This window comes from Cyphomyrmex costatus, unplaced genomic scaffold (genome assembly GCF_001594065.2).
Source record: "Cyphomyrmex costatus isolate MS0001 unplaced genomic scaffold, Ccosl1.0 scaffold101, whole genome shotgun sequence".
NCBI classification, from domain to species: Eukaryota; Metazoa; Arthropoda; class Insecta; order Hymenoptera; family Formicidae; genus Cyphomyrmex; species Cyphomyrmex costatus.
Window position 1 is genome coordinate 191761 of NW_017274966.1, and position 26949 is coordinate 218709.

The following is a 26949-nucleotide window of genomic DNA, read 5'->3' on the forward strand; positions in this document are numbered from 1 at the left end:
ATGACGATGTACTTCGTCGAGCCAATACAGAATCTCCCTACACCCCGAGGAGGTAATATTTAGTGGATCTTATAATCCCAAGTCAATTGTGGTACGCTGAAAAAAAGTTTGGTAATAGCTATCAAATGTTAAAAATATAGCTATACAAATATTTAATAAATTAATGTTTATAAAAAGATTTAATAAATATTATTCCCCAAATGGTATTACCAATGGTTATACTTACTAAGTATTTGTAAAAGTAAAAAATGTTTAGTTATTAACTATAAATATTTAATTGGCATTATTTCACTAAACATTTGGTAGCTATCATTAAATCTCTTTTTTAGTGTACCGTATTCCTAATTATTGGATTATAGTTGGAAATCCATTTTAGGACACAGAAGAAGAATCTTCGCGTTCACGCGGCGTGATTTTAAGACGAATTCCGTTTGCGTTGACCAACACCAATTCGGATATAAAACGCAATTGGTCCTCTTTATCAAGAGCCTCCACATGAAAAGCTTTTATCAGGGATAAGATGGCCACTTTAATCACTAATGTGGCGAATTTCCAGCCGATGCAATTACGCGAGCCAGCGCTGAACGGGATAAAAGCGTAAGGAGGTAACTTAGGACCATCAGATAAGAATCGTTCTGGACGGTAAACATGCGGCTCGGGGAAGTAACGGTCGTCACGATGTAGCAAATAGGAGTTGACAAGAACTGTCGAGCCAGGTGGAATTTGATTGCCCACTAAAAATAGATAAAAGATGTTTTATATAAATAAGTATTTATATCATGCATTATGCAATTGCTGATTGGACAAAATAGTAATAGTTGTTTGTCATATTTTAAACTTGTTTGTTTCAACAATTATTTGATAAAATGCTCGGCAATTTTGATCATAATATAATATTGAATAATATGAGACTGTCTAAATGATATTTGGAATATTTTGGAAATATATTGAAGATATATATGCTCAGTACTTACTTATTTCAATCGGTTTGTAAATTTGCCTTGCTATAAGCGGGGCCACAGGATATAATCTCCACTGCTCCTTGATGCAAGCATCCAACCATGTTAATTTTTGTATATTCTCCAATGTAATTTCATCTGTACCCAGTACATCGTTGTATTCCTTTAAAATTTTTTCCTAAAAACAAAAAAAGAAAGCGCTGCAGTTAAATTAATGTTACAATTAAATTAATGTTAAAAATATAGAAAGACATTTTCAATGACATCTTCTGTATCTCCTTAATTCATTTCATAATTTACGAAATACATTTAATGCGGACGAAATGTAAAAATATAATTTTTTAAAGATTTTTAAAAATTATTTAGAATAATTTTTAAAAACTCCCCTCTTACAATTTTAATAAAAGTACTCATTCTTCGCTCAAAATAAAAGAATCCGTTAGAAAAACGCGGCGATTGGCCTCGTGAATCAATTTATTAAAAAAGCGTTAAAGTTCGTGAGACTTTAGGATGCTTGTCATCCCGGTTCGATACAGTGCTATGTATAAGTTCTGCTTTAATTACACAATTTCATCGCTTTGAATTACGTAAATTCACTGCTAATGCAGAGAATATGTTCGAAGCACTGAATTTGGTTTTTAAAGCACATTTATGTCTGTAAAGCAGTAAATTTATGTCTGTAAAATAGAGAATTTATGTAATTAGCACGTATATACCGCTGTATCGAGTCAGGATGACAGATATCTTTACTTCTAAAGCCTCGAATTTTAAAGGCCTTGGTATATAAAAAAGACTTAAGTAGTAAAGTGAGAGCAAGTTGACCAATCACAGTAGAGTCCGTAAGGCTACAACAGTAGTAAGCAATAGCCAATTCAACATGTTGATTTGTTATCGAATAGGTATGAAGATTTTAGAAGGAGGGGCGGGTATTTTAAATCATTACCAAAATTATATCAGAGATGTGACGAGATAATGCTCTATCGTCGTTTACAGGGAATGGAAGTAACTCGTTACTTGTAACGAAGTTACAGTTACAAGTTACTTTTTTGGTAACTTTACTGGTAACTGCGTTACTTTCTTTTTTTGGTAACTGTAACGGTAACGAGTTACATTTTTTGGGTAACGGTAACGAAATTTACAGTTACTTTTGTCGTTACTTTGCACACGATTGAACACGGTTCGATTGGATACATGCTATTTATAGTGCTTATCAATAAGACTTGAAAGCCCTTAGACATTCGGCCGTCATGATTCAGTAATTATTTTACACATCTATCTTCTATGTAACACATAGGACATACAAATATTTCAGTTTGCTGCATATTTTATAGGTTTTAGAATTACAAAATTGTGTTTAAAAAAAATTAAAAAATAAATTAAATAATAGTAAAATGAGAAGGGTTACGAGCCCAAAAGCGAAACAGTTTAAAAGACGATGACAATAAGTGTCGAAACGTCGTTTGTTTTTATCTTGTTTTATCCATGTTATTGTTCTAATATATATTTATACATTTAATTACATTGTCATCGTCGTTCTTATCGGAAATAAACTGTTTCATTTTTGGCTCGTAACCCTTTTCATTTTACTATTATTTAATTTATTATTTGAGCCATTCTACATTGTTCTTTTTTTCTTAAATAAAATTATATATTTGTCAGTATTACATATAAAAAATAAAATGCAAAAGTACATTTTTAAATTAATTTTAAAAAAAGTAACGAATAGTTATTTTTCAAGTAACGGTAACTGTAACGAGTTACTTTTAAAAAGCGATAACTGTAACTGTAACTAGTTACTTTTAAAAAGTAACTTTCCATTCCCTGATCGTTTATCAGAATGAAACATAGCAGTGATAACCGAGCATGGTATAGTAGACAGCGTATTGGTCTGCTATACTGACAATCCCGCGGGTTCGATTCCCGGCGAAAAACTTTCATATGCTTGTGTTCCTCTCGGAGATAACGACAAGCCGCCGAGAGTATTACTTGCCACCTCCCTACCATTGCCGTTCGAATTCGGCGCTTAAACTGTAGGTCCTCATATATCTGTGCGATCATATATGCGCGCGTATATACTGATTGTGAGAGGGAGGTTCAACACTGTATGGAGAGAAGAACGAACTTCACGATGATACAATCTGGAAGAATTGTTAATACCTGGTATTTGGGGTGTCGTCCTAGCGCATACAATGCCCACGATATACTGGTGGACAGTGTATCATGTCCAGCATACATAAAAGTATTCACTTCTTCACAAATATCTTCATCCGACAGAACAGTGCCGTTATGTGACATTTCCAATAATAAATCCAGGAGAGCACGTCTCTTCTTCGTTGAATCGTTGAAGTTGTCATCGCATTGGAGTTTCCATTCGGCCTTTCTTTTTGCAATTACCTAGAAGAAAGTTATGATTTTTCTGTTGTAAATAATATACATATACAAGTGTATAATTATGGAAAGATATTGCACTGAAGAAAAGAGATAGCTCTCTTTTTTTTCATTCACGAACATGTGAGTCTAAATTTGAAACTAAAAAGTAAATTGATCTAAATTGCAATTTTAGTGATTGATTTTGTATATAAAGTAGATAATAATGAGATTGCGTTAATCTCTGTTTATTATTTTGGTAATAGTGTTATTAGAGATCTCAATAAGCTAGAGTAGCTGTAGATAGCTCAAAAGTTTTAACTGTTTGCGTTTAGATTAATCATTACCTTGTTGACAAACTTTTGTATAATTCGAATGGACTCGTCGTGCTCATGTCCTGTTTTAGTTAACTTAAAAATTGAATCGAATGTTAACCATACATTTGTGAAGCGCATCTGGACAATAGACGCAATCCTGAAAATTAGAAATCAATATTTTTTAAAAATAGAATTTGATATATGTATGTTGTAGAATATTGTATAAAAAAATTACGGAGGCATTGAAAAATCATGAACTTACTTGTTTACAGCATTGACATAGCAGACTTCGCAGTTCCTTTGCGAGTTGAGCTTATAACCCATCGCAGTATCTGCAATAAAATTGCATTGGTAAAATTAAATTAACTGTTAAAATAATCAATATTCAACCCTAAAGACCGCTAATGTGAGAACACAACCGATACAAATACAAAGTCTATAACAGTTTAGCTTGGATCTTTTTATCGCTTACATGTAAACTATCGCGGTACTATCACAAATTAAATTAAATTAATAATTAACCAATATACGTAGTTCCCCCAAATTGCGCGTCAATCTTGAAACGCAACTCTAATAATCTGAAAATACTAAATCTGGAAAATTATTCTTATTGCGGAAAATATTACCTCGGCCGGGAGTCGAACCCGGATACCTTTTGCTTTACGCGCAAGTGTCCTAGCCAATTAGACTACCGAGGCTTTAGTAATATTCCTCGCAATAACTGGTATATGTGTGAAATGATAAACGCTTTCTTTCAGACGCGTAAATAAACAATATTCAATATCAAAGACCGCTAATGTGTTAAAATAATAATTATTATTAATTAATCATTATTGTTATTAATTAATCAACACGTCCAACCGGCTTCATTCTCATAATCCTTTCATATTTATACTAATTTTAATTATTAATTAAATTATTACAATTAAGTTTAGATAAAAAAAATTTTGCGATCTAAGGAATATTTTAATATGCAATATATAGTATACAATTTATTTAATCAACATACACAGGGTATGGATAAATAATTAGGCTGTAACGCAAAAATGGCAGTATATAAATATCTATATACTCGTATTATAATTCATTTGCTGCTAAAGGGTGCGTTCGCTATTAAGGGGATACCCTATTGCTCCTATTCATTCCGACATTCCGAGTGAGTTGCGGCGCAAGCAAATGTTGAGAACCTCTGCTACATGATCTTCTAGAATGTTTTCTCAGATAACGTAAAACCAATTGCTTCTAAATTTTAAGGACATTTTACTATACACATTTCAACTTTAGAAAATAATTTTTTTGTTAAATAATATTGATTTTTTGTTATAAAAATGAGGATATGATTATTAAGTGCGTTCCGTTGTAGTTCCATTGTGTACATGCTAACGATCGTAATTTTTATCTGAAACAAAAAACCAAATTTATGTGCTTTATTTTTATATTATCTTCTATTTGAACCAAAAAAATTAAAGAAAAGCAAAAATTGGAAAATCTGTACGACTTTAAAAAGAAATTTTCGATTTTCATCAAAAATTTCAATGGTTCCTTGCAAAAAAATTGGTGTAATTTAACAATTTTTCAAAAACATTTTGGTTCAAATAGAAAAGGCATTATTTATCTACAAAAAAAAAAACAAGTCCAACAACAATTCAATCAGTTGATTAGATTTTTTTCTATCGTGTACATAATCGAAAAATATCATTTCTTCATATCTTCTACAGAATTTACATTTCGCCGAATAGCCAGTCCATAATATTTTGTTAACTTTTGGGTAAGTATATTGGTTAATTTTCCTTTTCCGCTAAGTCTTTTTCATTTTTTATATTTCGGAGTCGTGAGCCCATTTTGTTTTCTACGTGTCTAATGCACTCGCTTTTTATTACCGGGCAATCGTCACCATATGGATTCAAATCTAAAATGGCCTTGTATGTTTTAGAGTCACCGTCTCCAATGTAATTACTGTATTTTATTCCGAATTTTTCCTCTGATCTTGAAAACATTTCTTTGATGGCATCAACCTCCATTTTACTTATGGATTCTGAGCGATTCGCAAACCATTTTTCTTGATGTTGATACTCAGTGTACTCATCAGTAATCAGTCTTCTTTTTTCAAAATATACAGGCATGGCAGTATTCACTTTTAACGATAAGATCAACTATTTTCCCGGTGTAATAACCGATGAGCGACGTTATACCATCGCCAAATACTTTAAATTTTGTTTCAGATTTTCCATTTTTTACATTTTCTTTTACACTTTCTCTTCTTCTACGGCTTTTTTTTACACTATTAAATATCGAACTCTAAGCAGTAAGTATGTATATGTCGTGTAATAGAATAATATATATGTATTTATGTTTAATTGGAATAGAGATTAATTTAAATAGAAATAAATAGATAATTTAAGTAAGAAGAAGCTCAAAACGACTTCAATCTATCAGAAATTGGATACATCGAAATATATCATATAGTTTCTGATACCTCTTTCTAGAGACCGAAATCGTAATTTCTATCACTATTGTTATTTCCTTGCATTGTCTGAAGTTTAAAACTTCGGGGCACTAGGGGTGCATATTGTGAACTCGTTTGTCCTGGTAGGGATATATAAATTTTAATAAAATATTTAACAATTTTGTGATTATCAGCATAAAAAGTGTAATTTTAAATGAAGAGAAAGATTTTATGTGAATTTTTAAAAGAATTAATATTATTTATATATAATATATGTAAAATATATATATATGTGCTATATATATAATATATATATTATATATGTATATTATATATGTATATATATATATATATATATACTTTTAATTTACAGTAATGTATGATTTGGTAGTTGTTTTGTTTTTCATTTATAATATACATACACGTAATCTGTATATAAAGTATGTGCATGTGATACTAATATATTATGGCGAATTCGATTGGGATGCACCAGTGCAGGGTGATTGCACCAGTTCATCTTTTTTCCTTTTCCCTTCTCCTGAAGAGAAAAGGAAAACAAATGAACTCAGGTGCACTCAGTGCGCACTAGTGCGCACTAGTGCGCACTAGTGCATCCAATCGAATTCGCCATTAGATATCACTAATTTTTTTTATTATGTTTTACATGTCCAACAAAAATTTTTGTTATTAAGGGACGTATTTTTTTTGCCTTGGGCATCGAAATGTCTAGTCCCAGCTGTGAAATAATTACACAAGGACAAGTTTTAAAAAGTATCATGACATCAATGCTTTAATGATACTAAAATTAATCATTTGCGATAACGTTCAAAGCAATAATCACAAAACAATATATCACATGAACATTAATGACGGTTAGCTGTGTGTCATTATGATAATTGGCGTTATTATGATCAGCGTAATATAGATAACACATATATAAAATGCATATTCCACGATACCTATATTTTAACAACGCTCTATTGATCAACAATCTGTCGATACCATGATGAAAGAAATCACCATGATCGATACATTTGCGATTAGTAGACGATCGACGAGCAATAATTAATCGATCACTCATCTCTTCCCACTTCACACCTTTTCCTATTATTAATTCAAAATTCTAAGTATGTATCAGTCAAATTAATAAAAAGAAGAGAGAATTAAAAAAATTATAAAACTAAAGTGTATACAATTACAAATATTTATTTTCACGAATAGATATCATTTTACAAATATAAACAAATGGACGATTTTAGTGAACTTCGTCACAGCTCGGGTGACTTTGCAAAAACGACAAAATTTAATCTGCCCGATAAAGATTCGTTAATAAAAACAGTACAAATTAACAAGAGTACTCTTTCGCGTAACGAAGACGTAAGGTCGTGCGTTAACGATGGCGAAAATCCATCATTTTTCAAAACTTCTGTTTCAAAACCCACGCAGAAGAAGGTTATTTCTATATCGTCGATTTTACGATTATCTACTCCGCGAAGTTACAAGTCTAGCAGCGATTCACCAGATTTGACTAAAGTATATATGAGACTCAATTGAATCCTGTTTTTAAAAAATGCATTAAGGATATATTATGAATATATTGTATTTTTTTAATAAAAAATGTACTTATATATTTTGAGTATATATTCTATATGTATATTAAATATACTCATCTCTTTTATAAAAATTTATTATATTTAATAAATATATTTAATATGATCGTGCAATTTAATATAATTAATAAATGTAATTAATATAAAAGATAATTGGTTTGCCACGATATAGTTCATAGGAACTTTTAATATATCCCTTAGGAAAATCTAATATTGACCAAACTGAAAGACAGTAATTAAATACTTATTTTAAGTATTAGAAGCATTATTGTTCAGTACTTTTAATTTTCCAAATAAATGATTAATTACTGTCTTCCAATAATAAATTGATTAGTATTAAATTGGTCAAAATTAGATTTTTATAAGGAATATTATAAAATTTAATTGACTAATAATGTAATTGTTAAATATATATTATAAAATGATTAAATTTATTTAGGTAAAAATATCCGCGTTGTTATATGAAATAACAGAGCGGATGAAACAATTAGCTCAGCCTCGATCTCGCATAACAAAGGCTGAGCTTCCTGAAAAGGTTTTGAAAAGTAAAGCACCATCGATGTCTCGTATAATCGAGCTTGCATGTCCAAAAGTGATTCATGATTCAGCACCAAAACCTATTAATTCCGTCTCACCGAGCGCGCTTAAGGCAATCGGTTAGTGTGATTAAAAACATTTAGACTATCAGTATTATAATTTCTACTTAAATTTAATAAATCCTTGTAGCAAAAATAATTTGTTAAAAAAATTCTGGAAAAAATTTATAAAATTAAAAAATTAGGTTGGAAAATAAATACGTTTCGTGCAAAATACGAACGATTGTTACAATTAAAGTACATTAATCTCAATAACAAATTAAAAAGCATTATCATGTGTAAAATTTATTACAAATTATTAATTACAGCTACGCAGCGAATAATTGAATTATCGCAACCGCGAAAGGATCGGTGTTTCATGTTATCGAGACGTAAGACACAGATACATCGATTATGCAATCTTAGAATCCGTGGTTTGTCGAAATTGAAGCAAATGGATCATTCTGATATCAAGGCGAAATTACTTAATTCACCGGAGGAAAATAAATTGGATATGACGAAGTTATTGCACGAATCTTTACGGTAATAACACGGAAAAAATAGTTTCGCTGACGTGTCTATAAAAATTTAGTTATATATAGAAAGAAAAAATATAGAAGATTCTCAGATCTGTATTAGCTCAATTTTTAGAATACTTCAGCAAAATCGTTTTTTTTTGTGAATGTTTTGCTGGTAACATAATATTGATAACGTATAATGTTTGTTTCTCTTATTATAACACAAATTACGAAGTGTTATTGTGATATTAATAGCGCGAAAGAAACGCAAAAGACGTGTTTGCGACTGCAGTCGTCTTACAAGTGCATGAATAAATCGCAAAGTATTCAAGTATTTTAATCGGAGCAGCTGAAGGCCATTGTGGCAATCATTTAGCGCATCGTTTGTATCAAACCCCTCACTTCGCAGTAATATTTATATCACTTTTTTCTCGGTGTCATTATTTTTTAAATGTCATTCACGCGATAAAAATGCGTCGGATGAATTTGTGCTGATAAGAAAAAATCTCGTTCTTATAAATTGTTTGAAGGAGGATCAATATGTCTTCTCAAGATTTCGCAGGAATCTCCTGTAACTTTCAAAAATTTAATTATTGAATTACTATGTTAATAACAAGCTAATGCTGCAACTTGTTTTAGCTTGACTTTCAATGCCGATCGTGATGCGAGACAAAAACGGAAAAAATTCAAACGGAAAGATAAACCAATAAGTGTGCCGGAAGAAATGAGAAAACGGCAGTCATCACTATATCTTAGCAATACGAACTCGGACAGAAGCGTCGTTGTTGTCGGGACTGCAGATTGGGAGAAGAGACCTCGATTTAACATCGTTCACAAATCACGTAAATCCCGATATTGTAAGTCTTCAAAGATAACTAAAGAAGCTCGTTAACTATTTGATTGAATTTTTAGAATTTCAAGGTAAACTTAAAATATCCTTACATGTATTTTCAATAGAATTTTTTTGTGCTTTCCTTCAATGTTATATTGAAAAATGAATACGCATACAGTTTCTTTTAAAACACACAGTTACGCTACAATCGAATATTTTAATAAAGTTCTGATGATGCTAAAAATGTCATGACTTATTAAAAAATAATTTTTTATTCATAATAAATCGGTTAATGTTTTCATATAATTAAGACAGTTCCGAAATTGTTTGAATTACTATGCTGGAATGATGTTCCATGATAACTATTGTTAAAGTTCATTTTTACTGTTAAATTAAAGGTTCACGATAACCATTATTATTGTTAAATTACGTTTGACAAAGCCATCTCTTTGGTAAGGAATATTATAAAGGAAAAATATCTTTCATGAAGTCGTTACATTTTTATAAACTTGATGCGAAATGAATTGAACTCACCACATATAATATCAAGAGCGGCACGCTTTGCAAAAGGAACAATGTCGAACCATTTGTCCACTTCATTCCTGAGGCAAGAAATTAGGACGTTTGTTTCTTCTTTCGCGGTTTTCAAGTATGTTTCCAGGAGGCCGCTGTGGAAGGTCGGTGTCAACAGCTTCCTGCGAAAGTGCCATTTCTCACCTGAAAGAAAGATCATAATTTTTATTACGACTACAAATATATTTACTATACCCGCGTAATATTGAAAGTGAAAAATTCTCATAGCGTTTTTAGGGTCATTGTAAGACAAATATAAACTCCCAATTTTATATATTTTTCTTATATAGAAAACGTAATGGAGTTACCAACACGGATGTCAAAATAGCTGCTCATATGAGCTTTCTTATTATAAGAAAAATCCGCGTAACTAAAAATTATGATTCTTTTCTTTGAATAACAATATAAAATCTTGAATTACTCGCAAACCGGAAAATTTGCAAGAATTAAAAAATTGCGTTGGCATGTAGTTCAAACTATATTTTGTACTGATATCCAAAACTGAAAATAAGAAATTGACAGTTTGGTGTTATAAAGCACAAAAGTTAAGATAAAAACGTTATTTATATTAAATCAACGATTTTTTGTTAACAGTTAATATTATAATGCCGGTATTACATTAGCAATTGGAAATTGCGTTTGCGTTCGCTTTTGCGATTGTCTTTCAATCAGTCAGAAAAGAGATGCTGGCGATTCATGATTCCCGTTTAGACATCTGTCTATTTTTCATAATTGTAGACGCAAAAGCCATCAATCACAAGACGGTTTTGTAGTCATGTGACTAGTCATGTATTAAAACAAAAATTGAAAACATATAATCTCTTGGAAAAACGTGAAATCTCTATCTGTGAATCATGCCACCAAAAATGCTGATATATTTTCAAAAAATATTGAATTTTTATTAATTAATTTTATAATTTTTATTCTTTTTCACATATACGTTGTAGACAATGTCTGACAAAACGTAATCGTTAATCAATGCTAATGTGATTGAAAAACGTCTAATCGCAAATACAAACGTAAACGCAGACGCAATCTCCAATCGCTAATGTAATACCGGCATAATGAATACGAATAATGTGATAAACCGGGATTTGAAGAACGTATGTTTCGAAATTTTACTTTATCGCATTCACGATATGTTAAAACGCTTTTGCAAAATAAAAATAAAACATGCATTTAAGGAGACTGAACGTTTTAACATTGACAAGATAATACTGACTAATGAGATTAATGTCATACTGTCGCTAATCAAACATAATACTTCTGTTTTGTGCGGAAATTTGAAATGCTGTACAATTATTTTATTGCTCGAAGTCCAAAGTCTTTTGCGTATAATTTCTATTATATACTCGCGTAATCCACGACAACGTTTTGCGTGTAAATCCAAGGTGAGTTTAATAACGATCGGTAATATTTCTTTTAATATCTTTCTGCAAAATTGTGTAACAATACCAAACAGTCTGAGAATGTTAGATTAATTTGAGAATCATCTCCTTCATAATTATTTTATTGTCGAGACAATATCATTAATCGGGTGCCACAAAGGTTGGATCATAATAACACAAAAGATTTTAAATATCTTTCTTGTTACTGGATTTACGTTATATAATAATAAATAAATAAAATGATTTATGTATACTTAATGATTTGTTTTATCAGGTTATCTATATTAAAAGTACTATTCCATAAAAACTATTAGTCTTTTTAAATCAACTGTATAATATTTTAGCATCTTTACGACGCCGCGCCGAGTTAAATCAAATTTAATTGTGCAATAAGTAATTGATTCTTAGCGCTGTAAGACTGCGAACGAGACCAGTGTCGGCTTAGCGCTGTTGTTTGGCGCCACAACAATCGTGTCTCGCTCTGGCGAGTTTTCCAACAAGAGAGATATAAATGACACAGTTCTTTGAAGAGACCCTCTAATAAGAATCGCAACACAAGCTGATTGGAGTTGACTTTTGTAAATAATCGTAAAAAGTGCTAAAAGGCAAAACACGCATGCGCATTAAATAAAAGAACTTCACGTGCCTTTTATTTCTTTTTCATTATTTACTGATTCTTAGTAAGGGAAGATAAGAATAACGTTTGTCCATTTTTACAATTGTTTAAAGTAGTCTTGTCATTTAATTTTATCTAAATTGTCTTTATTAATAAATGGCACATAATAAAAATTAACGTGTCATTTTTCGCTTCTGATGTTACGATTTAATATAAGTGTGGTGACTATTTAGGTGCCTTAAGCAAATTTATAAAAAAGCAAAAAAGAAAATCAATTAGTTTTCAATGAAGATTAAGAAAAGAAGCTAGTCTAATATTTAATAACATATACAAGTATTTACTATCATCTGAAGTACGAAAACTGCGCAATATTATTGGATTTTGAAGTTTCCGTATCATAGTACAGAAATTGAAAGGTGTTTTGATTAGCTGACATATTTTTTAAAAAGAAATCCTATTTGTTCATTTATAGTAAAAAAAATAATAATATGTTAAACCAGAGAAAGACGTTTATTACAACTGTTAATTATTTAATATAAACAATTAAAAACAATTTTAATGATTTTTTGCTTTTATTTCACGCTATTTAAATCATATTAACATACCATATGTTAACAACTTGCCTCAATGTTGTTACTTCTAATTTCAAGTCGGGACAAAAAGTAACAACGCGCCTTTATTAATTCAAATGGTCTAACACTTTTATATATATATATATATATATATAGAAATTGAATTAACGGCGTTCAGTTATAAAACTAATATTCAATCTCCTTTTTATTTGTGTATACGAGTTAAAAATTTATAAGCAAATACAGACTATATTTATCTTGAAACTAAAAGAATATTACTTTCAACTTTAACCTCTCTAATATATTCAGAAATTATTATAATTTTTAATATCGATAATTAAAAAGAATCTTTTGCATATATAATCCTTCCAGCAATTTAATCGCTTATCTTTTTTAATAAAACAAAAAATTGTTTTATGTAAGATGTTATGTTGAGAAAATGCAATGTTTAAAATATTTTAAAATCAATTTATAATTTTTACGATTAATTATATATACGCCAGAGACAGGTCGATCGATATATATTATCTTTATTGAGCAATCAATTATAAATCATTTATTGGTTTTACTTGCAGAGCAAACTTTTCATACAATATGTAACAGATCAGGTCATTTACGTAATAAAAATGACCAATTATTTTTAACATCATTTTTTAAACTTTATTTCTTTCTTTTGCAAAAAAATTCATAACATCTATGCATATATAGCGAAACGACCGTATATTCTTCGGCAAATAATGGAACACAGAAGTTCACTGAATTTAAATAAGAAAAATATTCTAAGAACATACACATTGTAGCGACGAGTTGAGAAGATCAAAGATTAGAACCCGCATACAATACTTTTTAGGTATTCAAATATTTTCAGAGAACACTAGATAGTGACGTTGAAAGAGCTTGTTTGATCCTATAATATGGTAATGTATAAGTTCGACTTTTAAACAGATTTTGAGCTACGTGTTTATCTTTTTTTTACCTTTAAAGTTTACATAAACCGGACAGAAATGTTACGATGTTGCTTCTAGATAATAAATTTATACTATTATCAGTTTCCAGTGGCACAGTTTCCTAGTGTTGCACGAGCGTTCATTGAATGTACATTGCGCACGTGTCAATGATTTCTAAAAGAAATTGTATTTCCAATTTTTTTTATTTAAAGGTAAAATAAATAAAATATACAGATTCACAATATTGTTGAGGCTTTAAATTTTCAAGTATCAATTTAAGTTCTGATTTTAAATCTGAATTTTAATTATAAGTTTAAACTGTTTAATAAAATAATATTTTAGAATTTCATATTTTTTTATTTAAATTCTAAATTAAAAACATTCTTTCAGGATAAAAAGAATGAGAATTTTTTTTCTCCAATGTCTTCCCGCTTAATTATTTCAGAAGCAGCTGGCGTTTAAGCGCTAGTTATTATCGATAATCATCTTGAAATAGCATACTGAATCTTCTGGATCATTTATCATGCGAATCTTTGCAATTTTCCAGTGGTTAAAAAAGTATAAAATAAAACGATTTCAGTATAATGGTAAAAAATGGTTTAGAAATTAATTCAGGATTTAATGACTGATGAATGAATTAAATTTTGCCCATTTTGTACTTGTGCATAAAATTTTAATATCTGAATAATCATTATTATCATTAATTCAATAAAACATAAATTTATGAAATCTGAGTTACCTTTAAGAATTAAGAAATTTTTATTTAAATATTTCAGATAGTAGTATAATATTTCTTCGTATTTTGTGTATTTAGAGGATTTATTCTCAATTCAATGAAATTAAAAAATTTAAACATTATTAAGTATTAATAAATTTGTATCTAATAACGCAAATACTGTATATATCCAATTATTAATATAAATATATAATAAAAATAATATATATGTAATAATTTATACGGAAAAAATATATATAACAATTTTTCCTTATATAAATTTCAAAAGTATTATTTTATGTAATTTAATATTTATTTCGTTTTTTATGATAGGTATTTATTCTTGCGTCTATTTGCTTATAATATTTCATTTATGCACATTTTTATATATGAATTAGAATAGAAATTGTAATACGTTGCGTCCACTCGCGAACGAATCATGATTTATTTAATCACTCTGTAATATTTATCACAACACACACGTGTCAGTGCTACTCGTGACATCGTATGCGTATTGCAAAAACGTTACAACGTAATTCGAAGCTACGATAAAATACGAAGTCTTTTTCAGATACTTTGTCCAATCCCTTGTTTTTCGATACATGGCAATAATTAATCTTTGTTGCATCGTAATTCCTGATGAAAATAAAAACGGGAATATGAAAAGCGAGTGTAAGTTTTGTTTTCTAAAAGTTTCATTTACTTCTGTTACTCTCCTCAGACATTTGACTTATGTTCCAATTTTTATTTTTGTCAGAAATGCAGCTTTAATTTTTGTAAAACGTGAATCACTTACCATTGCTGGTTACCAGGCCTGTACCTAACCAAGGCTTCAAGTATTGATACTCTAGACTTTTATCGATATGTATGCTGCTGCTAAGTAGAGGTTGTACAGCCTCTACTTTATAAAGGAAGATAAAAGGCCGTAGACCGACCCAGACTAGATAAATATCACCAAATTTGTATGCCCATTTTATCAACTTCTGGAAGAATTCTGAAATAAACAAATTCAATAAATTTTATACATAAAATCATTCTAATACACAGTGGATGCACATTTAGGTCCGCTTCGACTCGGCTCAGTGCGACAATGAGATACGCCCGTCCGTACGACGAACACAGTGTGCTCGGACTAAATGTGCATCACTACTAATACATTCTAAGCAGTTCTGAATAATTACTAAAACAGAAGTCGAAAAATTTAGCCGGAAATTCAAATAAGTAAGATTTTTTACCATATTTTCTCCATTTATATTTAATAAATGCTATAAAAAATATAATTAACAATTATGTTGGTTAATAATAATTAAGTTATGAAATAAAATGTTGGTATTTTGATGATTTATATATGAAAACAACAGTTTTATTGATAATATTTAGCTAGATACAAATCCAAAAATAATGAATCTGTTGAATCATCAAAATAATTATTTAAAACGCTCAACTTAGTTGCTACAATGTCACACTTTTTGCAGCATTGTTCATCATGCTTGAGAGTTTCCTACGTAATTACTTTCATATTTGTATCTACATATCTACATTTATAGATACTTTAACAAAATCGTTCTGTCTGTACAGCCTCACACATACGATGAGGAATTTTATTTAAAAATAGTTTAAAGATCAAGTGGTTAAAAAATCAAAGGAATAAAAATAGAGCATATACCACATGCCGGATAACAATAGCGAAATTATCATGTTTTTACAAAATAAATCTACATAGACGTTTCGGTCATTAATGTGACCATCTTTAGTATAAAACAATAACCCTTAATAATATGTATACTAATAATATATCAACTTCTGAATTGTATTTATGCGAACTAATGACATAATTATATTTTAACGAAATTATATTATTTGATAACTTGCGAAAGATGTTTTCCGTAGTACATATTATTAAGGATTATTGTTTTATACTAAAGATGGTCACATTAATGACCGAAACGTCTATGTAGATTTATTTTGTAAAAACATGATAATTTCGCTATTGTTATCCGGCGTGTGGTATATGCTCTATTTTTATTCCTTTTAAATTTTATTTAATAACTTAATTTAAAATATTTGTATATATCTCCATAGAGCTATAAATGAAATATTATTCCTTTTTATACTATACACTGAAAAAAGAGTTTGGTTGGATTATTTGGAAGTTCTGGTAGGTTCAACCAGCATGATGTCTGTTCAAAAATGGACGAATCAGAATTTTTGTATAATAATTACCGGATGAATTTGATTAATTCTTTCTAGTTAAATTTACCAGAATTTCTTGTTGATCAAATTAATTTTTCTCGTCAATTGTATCAGAACTAATATGTTAACTGTACTTATTACTCATCTTTAAAAACTTCTACTCATCTTTAAAAACATATTTTTCGAAGTTCCATTGGCGGAGAAGAACACATGTCTTTTCATCAGCTATAACGACGACACGCGACATGACACGCGATCTACGATCACGCGATACAAAAATATAAAATACGTGCTTGCACTGCTCGCTCAGCACGATTCGCGCCGACTTGCGCCAACTTATATAATAATAAAATTGCTAGGATACACTAACATTAACCAGCATTGTGGTAATGTTGTGTGTGCTAGTCAATATAACTAGAAGTTTTGTAGATCCAACTAGAAAATATTAAACAAATTTTTATAACATAATCTACCAAACGATTTAGTTATATAAAATCTCGGGTCTTATAACAAAAAATTCTGCTAGATTTAATCAAAATGCATTTAATCAAATACATCTTGTTGATACAAACAAATCATTTTTCTCAGTGTATTGTTTTTATTGACTTCGCTATAAAGTTAACCTCGGAAATAACAGTAGTCAGTAATTATAATTTCAAGACTTGAGCGATTTAATTTTTTACGAAATTATGTCAAACTAACGAGAATAATTTGTTATAATACTCCCCCCAAAATTTGTTTGTAATGTTCGGACAGATTTATGTTAGTATCGCAAATCGCAACAGAGTCTTTATAATTGCGCTTTGTAAAGATCATAAAAAGATGACTCTTCATATCCAGTAATATTCTCATACAACTTTAGAATTGATTCATTGAAATTTTCTTTATACTGATTATATGTTGCGTAAATATTAGATACAATATTAATTAATAATTATTACTCTAAATTAACAAAATGTAATATATTTGTATATTTATATTTGTGTATGTACATGTGTGTGTGTGTGTGTGTGTGTGTGTGTGTGTGTGTGTGTGTGTGTGTGTGTGTGTGTGTGTGTGTGTGTGTGTGTGTGTGTGTGTGTGTGTGTGTGTGTGAAATTTGCGTTTTTATCATTTTTATAACATCATAAGCGGCTAAGTACTTCTAATTTATTTATTGTATTTCAATTATTTCTATGTATATACACAGTTAAAGTTATTTTAATGTTTTAACCGCTTTATTTTATTTTATTTACTATCTGACTCTTATTGTCCTTTCTTTGTTAGATTATTATTTTATATAAAGAGTTCTTTATTTTTCATTTTATTTATATTATTTTGTATTTTATTATTCTTTGACTCTTATATGCCCTATATTTATATATTTTTGGTATTAAAAATAAAAAATACGAAAAATATTGTAAAAGATAAGAAAATTAAAATGATTAAAAAAGACTTTATTTTCTTGCAAAAAAATTGTCTTTTTTGGTGGGTATATATTAATATATAATATTTTTTCGAGAATTGTCGAGAAGATACACTCGTGGAGAGAATTTCGTATAGATATTTTGATATTCTTTTTCGTAAGGATATAAAGCATTTAATATTTATCGAATGCACATGTCGCTTGTTATTGCATTTATGACGTTTTTCATGAAGATCATCTTCAATCATTCTCGCGGTCACCGACCTGCGACGTTGTGCAGAAATAGACCTTCTACAGTTTCATGTCTGACCAATCATCGCGTTGTTGTCGTAATTCTAGATCTGTTCTTATTGATATAAATCGCGACCTTCGCGAGAATAAGAAGTATTAAGTGAAGATATTATAAAAAAAACGATAAAAAGAAAGTAATTAATGTGAGCATGATGCGACATGAGAAGATGAGAAAAGAAATAAAAAAATGGATAACGGAAGAATAAAGAAGGGAAGAAAAATCAATTTAGAACAATTCTTATCAGAACGAGAAATAAATTTAGAATAAAATATTTGATTAAATAAAGTGCATGTGTTGTATATGTGTATGATTGCACAGAAAAAGTAATACGAAGAAAATGTTGAGATAATACAAGATAGTTGTATACTAACTTCAGCTTGCTATCTGGATAATGACGTATATTAAAAAAAGATTTGAAGTGTGTGTTAGTTACATTTCATTAAATACCAAAAAGTACAACAGACTATATTATTATATAAGATTTTTATTCTTATTGATATAAATTGGTTTACAAGACTGTTACAAGACTGTTTTGTTAGCTGCTTAGGAGAATTAGGAAGAAGCCTGTTTGCCTACTAAACGATTGCCTACACCTTCATTTGCACACAGCGATATTGCATACAGCATATTACACACATGACAATATTGCATACTACACATTGCACACAGGGCAATAGGAAGTTATCCAGATATACGGTGAACGCTAAAGTTTTACGTTATTTAGTGACAAGTCGAACTGCGCACGTACAATTCAACTTTTCATTAAATAACGTTAATTTTAGCATTCATCGTATATCTGGATACATGGCAAAAGCTCCTTATGCTGTGAGCAATATTGTCGGGTGTGCAATACGCTGTGTGCAATATTGTTGTGAGCAAACGAAGTTATATGCAATCGTTTTGTAGGTAAACGGAACCCTCTCGAAAGTCGAAGTCAATCCGAATGTTAATTATTGTTTTTGATATTTGATAAAACATATCTAACATTCCAGAGTTTTTTTTTTTTTTTAATAAATATGTGTTTCTGATGACCTCATAAACACAAAACTTTGATCAAACCTTTTTATCACCCAGTAGTAAATAAAGAATTATTTTAACGGCATAAAGTCGCTTTTTTAAAATAAAACTCTGATAAAGAAGGAGGTAGAAGCGCAGGCAAAAAGAGGGAGAAAGAAAGAGAACAGAAAAAATGAGAAAGACGGAGAATCAAGAATGGGACGGCGGAGGAAGAGAGAAATTGCACTGCACGTGCAGCGAGTTGACGGCCGACAGGCTGACCGGACGTTGACCGGTTGAAAATGGACAGTGTGTACCGCACGTGGACGACAAATGCAAAAAAAAAACAAGAGAGACAGAAGGAGAAAGAAGAAGGGGGAATGAGAATGACAGACAAAGAGAGAAAGGAGTAGCTCTGGGAAAAGAGCGGAAGATGCTGTCGAAGACCTTGGCATGCGAGACGGGGCGTCCTTTAGGACGGTGGAAGACTCTCCTTGACGATCTATTTTAGCTCCAGCTCCTCATTCCCTTCCCGTCGTCATTGTAAAGATACGTCGCGAAATTGAACAAAGAATAAGTATAATGTAATCGCGAAATACATCGTGCATATTTCGCATAAGTAGTGACATTGCACGTAAGATTTTTTGAATGAATAATAAATGTCTGTCTAGTTTAGGCTTTGAATGATTTTCGCCATGCATTTAAGTCTCTTATTTTCTTCTTAAATTTCTCGATTTAATAATCATTGTGTAATTATGTTTCGCGTGCATTTCATAATAAAACGAGATAAAAAACAACCTGCGATTGATGCCTATATGGTCTAGTATATTACATTATTTTCTTGTCTTATTGTATTAATTAAGGAGTCTATAATTTATGAGTTTAATTGATTATTTAATAAGAACTGCACATGATAATGGAATTAAAACCGATAATACTATAGTAGTACTATAGGTAGTAATTTTTTTTTCATCGTTATCTGATGAAATTGCCTGGTTAAATGTTTCAGTTATTACTCAGGGTTACTTTTAATTTTAATTTGTTGCTTCCTGGAAGCGATGAGCAAAAATAAAATCAGAGAAAAAAGAATTATCGATTAATAATCTCGTAGATTGACACTTAATAGTAAGTTAATAATAAGTTAATCGACATACGTCACGTTAATAATCTTGCTAAAATATAATTTATTGTCCGAAAATTGTTTTCTAACAGGATATATTCGCGTGAAGTGTGCTACCGCACATTAATCACGCTTGTGTCGCCTTTTGTGCCAATAATACTCGTAATGTTCCCTTGATTGTTGCTATTTATCTATCATAGCGGATACATGAATTGAAGCGTCTATTCTATTCTCTTCTCACGGACGAGACCGTCTGGCCGGAGTCTGGCCCGGAATTATCCCCGATAGGCCATCGGCTGAATAGTCAGAATTTCGCGCCAGATCTTGGGCGTTACATCTCTTCCATTTCTTTTCTTTTTGCGCGAAATCTTACCGTCGATGATTTCTCTTTTTATCCTCTCTCTTTTTCTCCCAAAACGAGAAGGGTACGTAACGCCATACAAAATCGTATGCAATTACGTGCTGCTATTCAGACAGCTCGAGCGACCTCGACCTGCTTTTTCTTCTCTCCTTTTTCTTCTTCGCCTTCATTTCTTCATGCCTGGCGATTATCATATTGGACCAAGATAGCTCACCAATCACATTTCTCTCCTTTTTTAATTTTTCATCACGCGTGCGTATAATCTTTACATGAAAGTTATATTTTGTCTTATATTGCAGTAATCAATTGGTTGTTTTATGGCTGTTTCTATCAATGTAGTACAATTTTAATCTCAGTAGTCCAAGTAACTCTTCATTTTTTTTAGTTTTAACAATTAGAAAGGGATAAATAAGTTAAACTGAGATTAAGATTAATCTAGATTGGTAGAAACGGTTATTTATGGAACAAATATATATAAAAATCATGGTTTTTATAACCTCTCTTTGAACGTCTGGACAACATATATTATCTAAGATAAAAATATTGTCTTTTTACATATAATTGAAACTTTATGTAACTTTATGTAATACTCAAATGGAGTGAAAATCTTTTATACGCGAGTAAGTATACATTATAGTTATATTATACTTCATATATAGTTACTAACTTTATCCTTGCACGTTGTCATAAATTAGAAGGAAAAAAGTTAGAAACAAAAAATGTGTGCGTATATACACAGGATTAATTGTTCAACTTTTTGTGATGTGAAACGTATATATTTTTCGCAAACGCAAAAATTGTTACATTTACTTTAAATGGATCATAAATAATATAAATATAGGTGTGTATTTCAGTGAAATTACAACACTATTATTAATTACTGTTTGTAATAAAACTTTACTTTTAAGCGTTTCGCAAAATATCATTTATCAAATTTTTTCAACACATTGTATTTTTTCTTATTAAGTTTTTTACAAACTAATTGCAACTGCAGATTAATGGATAGTACGTTTTGTACAAACTATCTTGTTACATGCATATCCGGTTGTGAAAAGTCAGATACGATTTGAGTCAAACTCAGTTCATTTTCATGATTTCTGTACGAGATTTTCGATGATTACATAAATTATGATAAATTTATTAAACAAATTAAATTAATAAATATTATTAATACAAAACAATATAATAATCATATAAAAGGAATAAATAATCTTTCCTACCCAGTCAGAAATGATAATGAAATAGACATTGATTCGAATTCAAAGTGTAATTGATAATTGTATCACAACGTACGATGAAATGTAATGATTACTAAGAGTTATGCTTGACTTTAAATGGTACCGAAAGATAAGACGTAATGATTTATATTTATTTAAATAATATAGATACGGCGTGGAATGTGCTAAATGTATTATCGATATAATGCTAACGTTGCATTTTCTATATCTTACAGAAGAAAAGAAAAGTAAATGTTACAGCATAACATTTATTACGTAATATTTTACTTATTCGATTAATTTTAACTGGATTCTGCGAGAGGCATATTTTCAAAGATTATCATTAAGAAGAGGCAGAAGATTTGTAAAGGTCAAAAGATTGATTTTTTATTTTTACAGATTATTATAGTGTGATTTAATTTCTTTAGAAAAGAATGTCGTTGATTTTAGTAAAAAATTCAGAAAATTGCGAAAATGAAAACCCAAATAGTGCCGAAGATTTAATGTAACGTAAAAATCCAGTTTTGTAGCATGCTGACAGACAACAGCTGCAGACGATTATTGTAGATCCTTCTTTAGAAAACCCTATGTATAATATGTATTGTTGGAGATCTCTTTTTAGAAAACTTTATAATAGAGGGTGTATTTGATAATAGCATTTTCAGCTATAGCAAGCTTTGAATGATAAATGGCATCACAAGTTCTATTTTGGGTTATTTATAAAGATATCTTGACTTATGACCTGAGTGACGAAAACACATTTCGGAATAAACATATAAATTCCTAGCAAATTGGATTTAACCGCTTTCATGCCCGGTTTTACCAATGTAGATTAATTCTAATCACATTTTAACTTACTACTTCCCTTTTTTCTAATTCTTGAACCTAGAAAAAAATGAAGTTAGTTGAATCGAGATTAAAATTAAACTACATTGGTAGAAATGGACATCAAAACAATGAAATCCATTACGGTTGGAAACGCTATAAGAGTATTTAATATTTCGAGAACATATTCACATCGACCAAACATTTAAAAAAGTTTACATAAACTTGAGTCTAGAAACACTTAGTTTTTAAGGTAGGAAGCGTTTTATTATTTAACAGTATCAAACAATTAATCGGACAAGATAAAGTTTAAAGGAAACAAACAAAAATAAAAATACATAAGACAAAACAATTTGTTGCAAAAATTGTTTGTCGGTATTCGTAAATGGCCACCTTTTTAAAAAACGTATTGGTTTCAGGGTACATCCGAATTCATTCCGTTGCATGACGAACTGCATGATTTGTTATGCTCGAACTTAATTGATTTTTACATTTGGAAGCATTTAAAGTTCACGCGCACGCGAAATTCGTATCTTCTCTCAATGTTACATTTTAAGAGAGTTTATCAAAAAATTGATGTGTAAACAAATACTTATGTAAAATTCTATATATATCCAGGAATATTCAACAAAGTACGACAAAGTATGAAACGCAGATTCAGAGAACGAATCGAGGTTAAAGAAGATCATTTTAAATAATTTTAAAAACAAAATGTTCTGTCTTGCGTTTACTGTATTTAGTTGTTTCTTTTAAACTTTGTCTTATTTAATTCTATTACTTGTTCCATTAAGTGTTTTATATGGTTAAACAATAAGATTCTTTATACTTTAGAAACTAAGAAAGATCTATGTTTATATAAACCTTTTAAATGTGTCTTGTCAGGTTCTAATACTGATCATTCAAATACATACAGCGTGCATATTATATAATGATATTAAATAGAATTTGTTTAAAGTTTCTTCAAGCTAATTGTATACTGTTCAAAAATGTATATAAAATTTTGATTTAAAAACAACAATTTTAGGTGTTTTTTAAAATTACATTTTTTAAAAGAGAGAGTTTTGCTAGTTACTCGAGAAGCAAAATAGATATCGACTTGCGTTTAATAGAAATTATCCATTATATATCTTTCTTCATTATAACTAAATCCACAAAGAAATTTCTAAACACATTGTTTTGTTTCTGTTATTGTTATAAGTATTGTTAATTTTTACGCGAAAATTAAGTTAAAATTCATGTTGTTATATATAATATTTTATAACAACGTTGTCCTAATAGTTTATTTTTAGTTTAATTTGTAGTGAAAACTGTCCCTAAGAGAAACTAGATCAGGAGATGGCAAATTGCTTTGTTCAAAGTCACGGATTAGTGGTAAAACGCAAAACATTTGAAATTTTCGGACTATCTTCAATGACAGAAAAATTCTTATATTTTTAATAAGTTATATTACAAATTAATCTTTCTACATCTCAAATATAATAATAAGTAACATCTTGATAGTGAAAATAATGTCCAATTATTTTTTTCCCTAAAATAAATTCGCAGATTTCAGTTTGATAATATAAACCTCCTTCTAAGCACATATGAAATCACACCTAACTTACATTTTATTTTTAAATATTTTTTTAGAATATCGATGTTACTTACCGAAGTAAATCTGTTTTTTTTTTTGTACTTTTGACTTTAACATTATTCAAGATATTTTTACGTTTATTTATGTGACAAAGAAATCCTTTACATGTGAAAAATGCAAGCGTCGTCTCATGTCAATAAAGATTCATTGCTTTTCAAATGCGTTACGCGTCATAGGACAGAAAATGCTGTGATATATTTATTTTAGGTCAAATGCTTTGATGTATGATATTTGTAATATTAATCTGAGGTAGTTTGTAATATTAAATACTAAAATGTATAAGGAGTTGTTTTAATTTAATTTTATCTTTCTAAATAAGGATATTTATGTATTTGCTGCACAAATATTTGCGTCACTCTATGAATAAAAATATAATTTGTTGCAAACCAAATTTTTTTTAGATATTTTATTTAATACTGTTTGTTAGTTATGTATTATAAAAACCGTCATATATATAATAGTTATTATATGTGAATAAAATGTAAACAAAATATTCTATATTAAACAAATCATATGTGATTTTATCAGATAAATTTGATCTTCTCATCTTGTACAAAAAAATCACTTTTTGTGATACAACTTAAGTTACAAAATGCATTGTAAACTTAACATATTATTTTTATTATTTTCTCTCTTTTATATATTTTGTTATTTTCGATTCTTAGCAAAGCAGCATTATAATATTTCGAATGTTTTATGTATGTATATATTATAAATATAAATAATTTTATTGGACTATATTAAAATCGCTATGTAGAAAACTCAATCATGATAAGCAATGTTACAAAAAGTTTAACAATCTAGCAACTAGCTTGAACGTTCTGTAATTAATAATTTAATAGGTCAACAAAATTATTTTCACACAGATCTGTATTGAGCTAATTTTTTAGATATTTCAGTAAAACCATTCTTTTCGTATATACGGTTTTTCTCGTAATAATATATTTTATGCAAACTATTCGACAAATAATAGCTATATCGACGAATATCGTTTACATTTATTTTCAACAACGATTAGTCCAACATTTCGACAGTCATGCATCAGCATAAGTTATTTTATAACATTAAAAAAACAATTTTGTCAAACATCCAAATATTTAATTAAATACAGTTTCAAGAATAATTTTGTTGGACCATCAAGATAATTACTTAGAATATTCAAGCATGATGAATAATGCTCCAAAAGGTTTTGATATTCCAATAATCAGTAATTGAGTATGCTACACAGGATCGGAAAAAAGGTCGGTACCTTTAAATAACTCAAGAAAATATAAATTTTATTTAAAAAATGTTTTAGCCAAAAGTTGTAGGGCGTAAAAAGTCTATTTATTGATATTATCGGTTTATACTGACATTATCACCTTAATGTTATGCGATTAGGCAACTAATGCTAATGCTAACGATATTGTAATTTTAAAGCCTTAACTTATGTTTTATAAAAATACTTTCTTATAATGTTTTGTAAATGTCTCAAGGAAGGTTACATTAATACACAATAAAATATAAGGCGTTACATTTAAAAAAATTTAAGATGATTTTGTTTTGACGTTTGCAATGCTATCCAAAGTGAAACTGATAATATTAGCAAGTGGATTTTTTTTACGCCTTACAACTTTTGTCTGAAACATTTTTCTATAAAATTTATATTTTCTGAGTTATTCAAGAATACCGATCTTTTTTCCATACCCGATATAATTATTTTGATAGTCCAACAAAATTATTTTCAGATCTATATTTAACTAAATTTGCAATTTCAAAACTATTCTTTCTGAGTATGTATAGTTCAGCTGGTAATCGATCGCTAGCAGTATCCGAGAATGGATTAAAATGGATTGGATTTTATCTATTCGAATTCGTATTTTAAACAGCGAAAACTTTTTTGTGGATTCAATTGAATTCAATTGGATTCAATTAGATTCAATTGGATACAACTGGATTAAAAAACTGCGTTTCCTATTCAAAACTATGAATTGAACAGTATTCACTATGGTCACAAACGCACTGAAAAAACTAATATTATTTTATGATTGAAAAGTATACAGATATGCTCCATATGCAATTCCTATAAATGAATAAAAACGTATTCGGATTGAAAAGTATACAGATATGCTTCATGCAATTCCTATAAACGAATAAAAACGTATTCGGATTGAAAAGGATTCATTTTAACATTCATGAATCCGTATTTCTGAAAATTTGAATCCATTTTAATCCATTTCAATCCATTCTCGGATACTGTTTGACAAAGTTTTTTACGTATTACAATCACAGAAGGGCTTACCTTCTTGAGTGCAGTTGAGTTGATAAGCATTACCTATGATAGGCAATGCAGTAGGATAAGGCACGTTCCTCAAGTCATGTAGAAATTTTCCACGTTGCACTAGCAGGGTCGAGAAAAGAGATAGTAGACAGAAGGATAGAAAAACAGTCACCCAGGATCCTCCTGCTAGGACTGCTTCGATAATCATATTG

General features: G+C 29.5%; 3 protein-coding genes across 3 annotated transcripts in view; 2 read left to right on the top strand and 1 right to left on the bottom strand.

The window, feature by feature from the left end:
- Positions 1–185, top strand: part of AMPdeam (AMP deaminase) — a 40299-nt gene extending 40114 nt beyond the window's left edge. Inside the window, exon 15 of the mRNA XM_018538076.1 lies at positions 1–185. The gene's annotated coding sequence lies outside the window, so the exon portion shown is untranslated.
- On the bottom strand, positions 23–26949 carry LOC108772569 (cytochrome P450 4c3). The gene is made up of 9 exons (XM_018538128.1): positions 26759–26949; positions 15232–15429; positions 10159–10341; positions 3906–3975; positions 3674–3800; positions 3117–3353; positions 975–1137; positions 335–734; positions 23–96 (listed from the first exon to the last, which is right to left on the bottom strand). Exons 1-8 carry the CDS (start codon positions 26943–26945, stop codon positions 373–375), a joined length of 1527 nt encoding a protein of 508 aa, XP_018393630.1. The 5' UTR covers positions 26946–26949; the 3' UTR covers positions 23–96; positions 335–372.
- Positions 7302–9714, top strand: LOC108772589 (uncharacterized). The gene is made up of 4 exons (XM_018538150.1): positions 7302–7622; positions 8139–8355; positions 8604–8817; positions 9432–9714. The coding sequence occupies exons 1-4, from the start codon at positions 7335–7337 to the stop codon at positions 9682–9684; spliced, it is 972 nt and encodes a 323-aa protein (XP_018393652.1). The 5' UTR covers positions 7302–7334; the 3' UTR covers positions 9685–9714.

Excerpts from the sequence above, each read along its gene's own strand:
- LOC108772589 (XM_018538150.1), top strand. The coding sequence starts at position 7,335 with ATGGACGATTTTAGTGAACTTCGTCACAGCTCGGGTGACTTTGCAAAA. Across the intron at positions 7,623-8,138 it reads ATTCACCAGATTTGACTAAA|GTAAAAATATCCGCGTTGTT; the intron begins GTATATATGAGA and ends AAATTTATTTAG. Across the intron at positions 8,356-8,603 it reads GAGCGCGCTTAAGGCAATCG|CTACGCAGCGAATAATTGAA; the intron begins GTTAGTGTGATT and ends TATTAATTACAG.
- LOC108772569 (XM_018538128.1), bottom strand. The coding sequence starts at position 26,945 with ATGATTATCGAAGCAGTCCTAGCAGGAGGATCCTGGGTGACTGTTTTT. Across the intron at positions 10,342-15,231 it reads AGGCCTGGTAACCAGCAATG|GTGAGAAATGGCACTTTCGC; the intron begins GTAAGTGATTCA and ends TCTTTCTTTCAG. Across the intron at positions 735-974 it reads TTACAAACCGATTGAAATAA|TGGGCAATCAAATTCCACCT; the intron begins GTAAGTACTGAG and ends ATCTATTTTTAG.